Source organism: Corvus kubaryi, unplaced genomic scaffold (genome assembly GCF_017639235.1).
Source record: "Corvus kubaryi isolate FWS band 111438036 unplaced genomic scaffold, C.kubaryi_AGA036_p1.0 37182, whole genome shotgun sequence".
Lineage (NCBI taxonomy): Eukaryota > Metazoa > Chordata > Aves > Passeriformes > Corvidae > Corvus > Corvus kubaryi.
The window spans coordinates 194,090-203,948 of NW_024581050.1; the positions used below are offsets into that span (position 1 = coordinate 194,090).

At 52.6% G+C, this 9,859-nt stretch overlaps 1 protein-coding gene across 1 annotated transcript in view; it reads right to left on the reverse strand.

Annotated features, from left to right (window-relative positions):
* The window catches only part of EXOC6B (exocyst complex component 6B), a 252,425-nt gene that overhangs the window by 30,375 nt on the left and 212,191 nt on the right, over nt 1-9,859 (reverse strand). The window contains exon 14 of the mRNA XM_042021952.1: nt 1,582-1,762. Within this exon, the coding sequence (XP_041877886.1) occupies nt 1,582-1,762 (181 nt within the window). The remainder of the gene's footprint in view (nt 1-1,581; nt 1,763-9,859) is intronic.

A 9,859-nucleotide genomic window follows, 5' to 3' on the forward strand; every position in this document is an offset into this window, starting at 1 on the left:
TTATAGGGAAAAATACAGGGATTTATAGGAAAAAATTCAGGGATTTATAGGGAAAATTCAGGGATTTAGAGGGAAAATTTTAGGGATTTATAGGGGAAAATACAGGGATTTATAGTGGAAAATTCAGGGATTTAGAGGAAAAAATTCAAGGATTTAGAGGGAAAAATGCAGGGATTTATTGGGAAAATTCAGGGATTTATAGGGAAAAATTCAGGGATTTATAGGAAAAAATTCAGGGATTTATTGAGGAAAATTCAGGGATTTATGGGGAAAAATTCAGGGATTTAGAGGGAAAATTCAGAGATTTATTGGGGAAAATTCAGGGATTTATAGGGAAAAATACAGGGGTTTATGGGAAAAAATTCAGGGATTTATAGGGAAAAATTCAGGGATTTAGAGGGAAAAATATAGGGATTTACTGGGGAAAATTCAGGGATTTATAGGGGAAAATTCAGGGATTTATTGGGGAGAATTCAGAGATGGGGTTTGTGCGCTGCCCCGGGTACCCTGGGCAAAAAGGTGCCAAACATCTCCTGCTTGGTTCAGAGGATCGTGGAATGGTTTGGGACGAGAGGGAACTTCAGGATCATCCCATTTTTCCCTTCTTTCCTGTTTTCCCCTTCTTTTCCCCCACTCTTTCTGGGTTTTTGGGGTTTTTTCCTATTCTTTTTTCATTTTTCCTTTCCTCCTTTATATCTTGATTTTCCTTCCCCCCTCCCTCGCTTTTTCTGTCCCTTTTTTCTTTCCTTCATTTTTCCTTTTCCCTCCTTTCTCTCTTTCCCCGTTTTCCCTTTTTCCTATTTCCCCCCTTTTTGTCTTCTTTTCTCCTTTTTTCTTCCCCCTTTTTTCATTTCTTTCCTTCCCCCTCCTTCTTCATTGCCCCCCTTTTCTTTTCCCCTCCCCTTTTCCCCCATTTTTTATCCCTTTTCTCCTTTATTTTCCCTTTTCATTCCCCCCTTTTTCATTTCCTCCCTCTTTTCCTTTTCTTTCCCCTCCCCTTTTCCCTTTTTTCCCCATTTTCTCATTTCTCTTCCCATTTTCCCTTTTCCCCCCCTTTTCTTCCTTTTCCTCCTTTTTTTTTTCCCCAGGGAAGAGAGCAGTAACAGCACAGGGCAATCCCTACAGCTGAGGGCATTATCATGGAGCAGGAATAATTCCCAAAAAAGACTCCTGGGCGCTCCCAACCCTTCCCTGTGGCTTAATGACCTTTGTAGCTCATTAATATTAATTAATACTAAAGCTGCTCTCCTGCCCCACGTCCCCCTTTTCCATCGGATTTTTAGGCTTCATTCCCCCCTTTCCAAACCTGTAGTGGGAGCACGAGGCTCTGGGACACCCATCGAGAATTCTGCAGGGTTTCCCATCCCCCAAAAATTGGTTATTTGGGGAGAAAAGAAATGGAATTCCACCCAGGGAGAGTTGTTAATATTGCAATGTGAGAGAGAGGTGAGAGCACGTGAAGCCAGACTCCTCCAGAGCCCGAGCAGGTGCAGCGCTCCAGAGGGATAAATCATCCCAAACCAGGATCGAAACAACATCTCCGTGTTTTCCAATCAAAACCCATCACCTGCACCCAATTACGCCACCAATTCCACCAGGGAACTCCGCTGGCAGAGCAGGAACGGCGCCATGAACCAACGAACCCCGTCACGGCCACGCCGCGCCCCGGCTTCGGCACGTCCATCCTCATCCCCATCATCCTCATCCTCATCTCCTCGGCACGTTTCATCGGATTTGGGAATTCTCGAGGCACCGGGAAACGCTGGGGAAGTGGCAGAAGCCCTTTTTTGGAGGGGCCAGCAGGAGCTGCGATGTTGGCTGGGAGCTGCGAATCCCCGCGGGGGAGGAACGCTCCGAGCGCCGCCACCGCGGGGCCGGGACCGCGCTGGGCCCGGGCCTTCCCGAAACGAAACACGTCATAAGGCTGGGTTTTCCAGCAGCATTCCCGGCAGTTCACGTCCCCTCTCCCCAAGCCAAGGGGTCCCAGCCTCCCTTTGATCTGCTGAGCTCTCCAAACCCGGCAGCGAGAGGAGCGGAGTCAATAATTGATGGAGGTTTGCTGGCAAGAGGCTCTGCTGTCTGAGTTACCTTTCCCAGACCTCTCAGAAGTCATCCAGAGACTCAAATCTCTGGCATTGTTTTTGCCCGAAAAAATCTCCAGGATAAGCCTTCAAGTGAACCAAACTCCACGAGCCAGGGTTTGCTCGCTCATGGTGATGGGAAATCGGAGAAAGAAAAGGACTGTGGGGAGCCTTGATGGGTCCTGAGCAACCAAAACAATTCAAGGAATGAAAAATTCCCGTGGAGGCAGGCTGGGAGAGCCGGGAATGTCCAGCCTGGAGAGAAGAAGGCTCCAGGGAGAACTTCCAGCACCTTTCAGTGCCTCCAGGAGAGCTGCAGAGGGACTGGGGCCAAGGCCTGGAGGGACAGGAGGCAGGGAATGGCTTCCCAGTGGGAAAGGGGAGCTTGGGCTGGGATGGTGGGAAGGAATTGCTGGCTGGGAGGGTGGCGAGGGGCTGGGCTGGAATTGCCAGAGCAGCTGGGGCTGCCCCTGGATCCCTGGGAATGCCCAAGGCCAGGCTGGACACTGGGGCTTGGATCCAGCTGGGATAGTGGGAGCTGTCCCTGCCCATGGATGGGGTGGCCCTGGATGGGATTTAAGTTCCCCCCAACCCAACCCATTCCATGATTCCATGATAAGAGCCAGCAAAGAGGGGCAATTTCGGGGTTTGCAAGGTGTCCTTGCTCGTTTCCAGGTGGAAACTGAGCTGCTCTGGCTCAAGGTGTGTCACTGAAGGGCACAACTGCACCGAGACGCCGCCGCCTCAGGGCGGTTTCTGAAGCGGCGGAGCAGAAAGTCGCACCATTATCCACTTACCCACCCACAGAAATCACCAGAAATCCCCCAGTCAGCTCCTGGCTTGGGTTTCCACCTCCACCAACAGCAGGAAAGGCCAAAAACCCAACAGATTTTATCCTACAGCCTCTTTCCACTCTTTCCTTGATCCCAAAATGCTGTGCAAACACCACTGGGCCGACTCCCCGCGAGGCCCTGGGGATTGCTGGTGTTACTGGGAGCTCTTTGATGAACACCCCAGCCACAAACTGCTCCCCACGACCCCTCCAGGTCCCCCCCCGTCCTCCCTGGCCATGTCCCACCCCGTCCTTGTGGTGCCAAGGCCGGCTCAACCCTAATTGACATCATGTGTGCACGGGGCTGGCTGCGCCGGAGACTCCCACGGCACCGAAAAGCCGTGGAAAAATCCAATCATCGACCCCAAAAATCGCATTTTCCCTCCCCGCTCCAGCGCGGGGCCTGCGCAGGAGCAGAACCCGGCGTCCAGCCGTTGTTAGGCCCAGTTTAAATATAGATCCAGCTCTGAACACATGAATAATTGCGGTGCTTAAAACGTCTGGCTAATCTTTAGCAGAGCTGCAATCAATCACCGGTGTCAGACTGGGACGCATTTCTCAGTTTCATACACAAAACCTTCCTTCAAATGCAAACTATATCCACTTTCAGGGCCTGGCCCGCCTTCCCCATCTGATATTAATGGAAGAGCTCCCGGCATGAGGAGGCTCCGGGCGGAATTGATTTGGATTTTCCAAAAAAAAAAAAAAGAAAGAAATAATAAATAAAAAAAAAGAATAGGTTCAGTCAGGAATGACAGTCCTAGGAAAAAAAACCCTGAGCTGCTGAAGGGGGATTGGGATGGGTTTGGAGCTTTGGGAAAGAGAATGCTGGGAACACGTTTGGCTGATCCCGCTCTTTGCTCGCCGAAGGGGCAGAGAGGAAAAGCCGAGACCCTGGCTCAGCCTAAATCCCTGGAGCACTTTGTGTCCTCCAGCCTTACGGTCTCTCCCCTGGGAGTGTCTCAAAATGGTGGAATAGAAAGTAAAAGTTACTCTCTTGTTGATGAATTGGGCTTTTTTCTTAATTAACAGCTGATATTCACTAATTTGAGGGTCAATGGCACACTCTGGTCCTGCTCCCGGCTATCCCAAAGCATTGCCCATCTCTTAGTGGACAACAATCCATGGCCAGCTTTCCCAGGAGAGTATTCCTCAGGTTTTCCCAATTTTCTAGAGAGCAGCTGCGGATTTTCCTGCAGCACGGGGCTCACACATCCCTCCCTAGACGGAAGGAAGCCCGAATCAAGTAATCCTTTAATCCTTTAAGTTAATTAATTAATCTGAGCTCCGGCCAACCACGGGTCCACAGAATCATTTAGGACAGAAAAGACCCTCAGGATCACCAAGGCCGACCATCAAACCAGGAATTGAGCACAGGGATTCCCCTTAGACCCGGGCACGTCCTCCAGAAGATCCCACTCTGCTCATCCAGGAGATGGAAGAACTCAACCAGGAGAACCCACCCCAGTCTCCTTCTCGCCACCAAGAGCTGGAGAACACCTGGCAGAGCCTCCCGAGCTTTTAGAGAGCGCAGCTCCCCAGTTAATCCTGTTTTACAGCCAGGGTGATTTTCCCACCTCACCATGGCCAAGACAGAAGGGCCCTGTCACCGTTTCCCGTATTAAATCAGAAAACCCCGGAGCTGGCAGCAGTGGGAGCAGGAATTGTGACGGTTCCTGGCACCAGACCACGGTGAAGCCCAGACTTCTGCAAATCTCTGCCTGACAAAGTTCACGGAGCGTTCTGAAGCTGTCAAAACCCTCCAAGTGTGTTTGAGGTATGAAGGAACCCGATGTGGTCAGATCCTGAAGAACTCGGAGGGGACAAGGGTGAGCACGACCCTCGTTAGGCACCTCCTGCCACTTCGTTCTCTCCAGAATTTATGGGTTTTTAAGGGTTTTTTTTATGGTTTTTTAATGTTTTTTTTTCATTTATTGGTGTTTTTTGTGGGCAGACTCTGAAAGGCAGAGCGCTGACATCTCCCAACAAGACCACGGGCTGCCCCAAAATTAAAACGTGCAAACACCGAACGTGGTGATGGTATCTGGGGGCCCTTCAGGGGTGGAAAGTTGATAAAATCTGGTGAGTAATACCTGGATTTTTAATCAGCTGCCATCTGAGCACGAGGGGAGATGTGAGGTTGAGGTTTGCTCCTCCAAACATGATGCTTGACTCATAAACGCCGTTTGCTTTTCTTTCCTGGTTCGGCAATCTGGCTCTTATCACCTGGGCATGGATGTGCCCCCTCAGTGAGGTCAGGAATTCCTGTCTCCCGATGTTCTCTGCCACTCCCAGGCCCCTGTGCCCATCCCCTGCCTCGCTCACTGAGCTGTAACCCAAAGTCAGGTTGATCCGGGTCATCTCAGGAAATAAAATGAACTCAAAGAAATCACCCAAGCTTTGGTTTGGTTGTTGGGCAGCTGCCTGCGGGGTTTTGGAGCAGGTGGGAGCATTTTGGGGGGGTTCCTCCCCACTTGGAGAGTTATTTTACAGAATTCCTCTCCATCCTCCATCCCTGGAAACTTCCAGTGCCAGCTTGGACAAGGCTCTGAGCAGACTGATCTAACTGCTGCTGTCCTGGCTCACTGCAGGCCCAGACGGCCTTTAACCCAACCCATTCCATGATTCCACCACCATCCTTGTCCTTATCCCCACCAGCCAACCACGGGAATAACGGCCCTGCCACAAACTCAAGGAAAACGCTCGGACGCTCCAGGAGCTGCCACCACCAAGGTGTCCCTGGCCCGATGTCTGATATTTGAGATGCAAATCCGTAATCCAAGATGAGACCACCTGGGCCAGTGGTCCCGGGCTCCGCACAGCCCGAGCCGCAGCCGTTCCGCGGAGGATTCGTGCTCCAAAAAACGTTGGCTCCTGGTTTTGGCTTCCCCTCTCCTGCAGGCAGGTGTGAGCCCAGCCCAGCCTCCCCTGGGAGACACCCCACTGTGCGGGAAGCACTGGAGGCTGCTCCCTTTCTGCGCGGATCAGATAAGTCCTTGTGGGAATTTTGGCAGCGGAGCTCCGAAGATGAGCTTGGCTCGGCTCCAAACAGTTGGAAGCACCTCCGAGGCAGGATTTGTCTGATAAGGGATCTCTGGCTTCCTCCTTCCCTCTGCCCCAGCACGTCCATGGCTTTGCTGATCCTCTTACGCTCCTGCCCCACAAGGTCAGCACCGAAGATGCGCTGGTGGAGCTGCCCGTGACCCCAGATCCGCGCGGGGCTGACAAACCCCGCGGGTCTGGATGGAGGCTGGAAAAGACGCTTAAGCTCACGGAATGGTTTGGGTTGGGAAAGATCTTAAATCCCATCCAGTCCCACCCCTGCCATGGGCAGGGACACCTCCCGCTGTTTCAGGGTGCTCCAACCCGGCCTTGGACACTGCCAGGGATCCAGGGGCAGCCACAGCTGCTCTGGGAACCTGTGCCAAGGCCTCATCACCCTCACTTATTAGGAATATCTCTCTATCCTATCAGGAATTTCTTCCTAATGTATAATCAGGAAATTATCCCTGGGAAACAGTTATGGACTTATACCATAAAAGGTATAAAGGATCGGGGTAAAACTCATTTGGTCTGCTCAAGCTTTTAGGAGGACTTTGTTCCACATCGCTGAGGCTTCTCACCATCCCTGGAGGTGAGCTGAGCTTTAAGGAGGTTGAAATGACATTCCCAAGGCAACAGCAGCAGAGCAAATCCAAAGCCATGGGAAGAGCCCTGTTTTTCTGTGTTTGTACAGAGCTGGAGGACCAAAACCCCCAGAAACTGTCAACCTGAGTGATGAATTCAGAGATTTGATAACCAAATCCCACCTGCAATGGATGATCCATAGGGACTCATCCTGCAGATTATCCTGGATATTCTTGCTTGAAATGTGGGGCAAAGAGTGGATTTATTCCTTTTGAAGCTTTTACCACCTGAGCTTTCTGATTCGGAGCTGGTAGGAGATTTGGGATGCCTCTGGAAGACAAACTCTGCAGGAATCCAGCCGAAAGATCCCTAAAAGCTGCTAACGTGTGGCAGAAGCATTTTCCCTCTCGTGCAAGAAAGGGACACTGGGATATTAATCACGGATTCCTGCAGCATCAGTTCCTGGGGTTGCAATGGTCAGGATCAAAATGAAGCAAAACCTGCCAGTCAAAACACTGAAAAACCTAAAATTCCTCCTGTCTCTCGCCCTTCACGATGATCCGGAGCTGCTCCAAACTGACACCAGCGATTCCTCCAGGCTGTAATTCAGCAGCTCGCTCTGCAGCAAGGCCTCGTTGCTTTGGAAAAACAGAGTTTATTAGGAAGGCTCCCAGCCATCCCTTCTTTGCCAGCATCCAAACCCAGAGCAGATTCTTCGGGAGAAGATCAGCGCTTTTCTCTCTGCTGGGGGAAGCCAGGTTGGGACACAGGAAAACCCACAGCGTGGGAGCTTCAGACCGGTGGGCCCCGGGAGATTTCTGCACGTGCCACCGTGGAACGACGCTGGCCACGGACTGACTGTCCCTGGAGAGGCTCTGCTGGGCACAGGATGCACAGCTGGAGGAAAACAGTCTGGAGTTCGTGAAGAGGTGGACAGTGGGACCTAAGAGGGTCCAACTCCCATTTACCATCCAGTGTGGGGCAGGTGGCCCTGCCCATGGAACGAGATGATTTTGAGGTCCCTCCCAACCCAAACCAGGCCGTGATGCCACAATTCCACGATTCCATGAACACGAGGCACCCAAAACTCCAACAGCCGAGGCTGCCTGTGCTGGTGCTGCCTTGCTGGAAAAGCCAGCGTGCTTGAGGTTGGACCTGGAGAACTCTTTGCACGCAATAAACACAAGGAAATTAGGGCAGGGTGGGAGCAAACAGATTGTAAATCCCAGCTCTGGTTTGCTCCCTGCTCATCACCCCTCACAAACGACCCCTTTCAGTGCCACTAAAATCATTTGCCCAATTGTCAGCAGCAGCAGGCGACTCGTGGTGCAGAATTCCTGAAAAACCAGCAACAAAAACACGTCGACAGCAAGAGGCCTTTGGAAATTTGCATTTTTGGGGAAGTTTCCACCCCGTAAACACCACGGGAGTTCGATCGGGGCCCGGAATTCTTCTGCTTTCTGTTCTGACTTAGTTCTTGTGCCTGTGCCAGTGGACACAAGCGAGGGAGCGCAGGACGAGGGTCAGGGACGTGGAGGTGCAATCCTGGAGCCACTTTGCTGCCCCGGGCATGGAGAGAATCCCTCCAGGAACTGAGCCTCTTGCTCAATGCACCCACAGCGTGCCCTGACACCTTCCTGGAGAGGCGCTAAAACCTCTTTTGTTCTTCACTGTCACACAGAGGTTAGGAGAGATTAAAGCCAGGAGCATTTAAACCCGAGAGGAGCATTTAAACCCGAGAGGAGCATTTAAACCCGAGCCGACAGGAGCATTCCAACCCCTGCCACCTTGGGACGTGCTCGGGTCACTCCTGAGGGATAAACCCGTGGCAGGCCGGGGGCTGGCTCGGGGCTGGGCATCCCGCGGGCGCCAGGCAGGAGCTGTCACAAAGCCGCCCAGATGTCAGCTCTGCCACGGCCACCCTTCCAAGGGAGGATCCGTGGCGTGGCCGGCGGCCAGGTGGGGGAACAAAAGGCGCCTGCTGGGTTTTTCCTGCCGCTATTCAACGCCGGCTCAGCGGTCGCGGCGCGTTCGCCTCCTCGGCTCTCCGCTGACGGATGCTCCATGCCCAGGCCGCCACACGCGGCGGGGTCTCACCTTCCTGGGCCGCCTGTTCTCACCTCCGCGCTGCTGCGAGGCAGCCCAGGCCAAAATATAATGTTCCTTCAATGTGCCGGGTGAGAGCACGTTAACAGGCGGATCTTTCGAAACTTCCCCATTCTTCTGGTAATTTATTGATGAAAGGATTCCTCGCGGGTTAGGCAATATCCCCGCGGATGAAAGCCTGGCTTAGGTTCTCTCCTTTCTCCCCCCTCGGTAACGTACACCTCCTCTCGGAGGGCCCCTGATGAAAAATTCCCTGCTGGCCGGGCTGTGCTGCCAGCGGTGCTGCTGATGGATCGTGTTCCTCTCTACCTGCTCAGATTAATCAGGTTACAGCTCCAGCCTGCCAACAAAGCCTGGCCTCACACCTCAGCCCAGGCCCGAAATCCAACATCCGAGTCGGGCAAAGGCTGCCCCAGCTTGAAACCCAGCCTAGGAGTCGGGAGAGGCCCCGGCCATCACTTCAGGTGAAAAGAATCCTTCATTTGCTCCACATCCCGCTTGTAAATCCCATTTAAACTTCCAAACTGTGAGGCACGGAGCAGAGTGCCAGCCTGGGTGGTGGGAATTGAGATGGAGGAGCTCTGCTGCTCTGGAACACCATCGATGTGGGAGCTCCCTGGCTGTAAAACCAGCACAAAGCTTCTCCTCCCACTCTGGCACGGCTGCCGGGAAGTTTAATTTGTGTTTTTAATGATCTGAGACACTCCTGAGTGAAAGCTGGGAGAGAAACACTCCTAAACACGTCCCCAATTCAGCGCCTGACCAGGCTGAGTTTATCACTGGGAGTAACTCTCATCTCACCAGAGGACAAGGCCCATAGATCTCCTTGGTGTTTAAACCCAGCTTAGTGGTCCTTAGGATTTTACTGCAGGGGAGTAAATCCTGGCTGTGAGCTTGTCTGACAGAGCCCTTCCACCACCCACTCACCCCGTGACCGACCAGGCAGCTCCAGTTGGGACTGAGTGTCACAAACCCACCTCGAAGGATGGTTTAAAACACTGGGAACAGGTTGGGTTTGAGCACAGAAATGGATCTGGGGTGTTTTAAAACAAGAAACCGAGGTCACCGCTCTGCCACGGACACACAGACACAGCCTGGGGTATGGATCTTGTGGCTGGAATTGTGGGGGGCCACTTATTTGTAAATTCAATTCAAACCAGGGATGTCCCAGCCCTGGGGCCAAGAGCAGAAGGACGTGGAGCTGCTGGAGAGA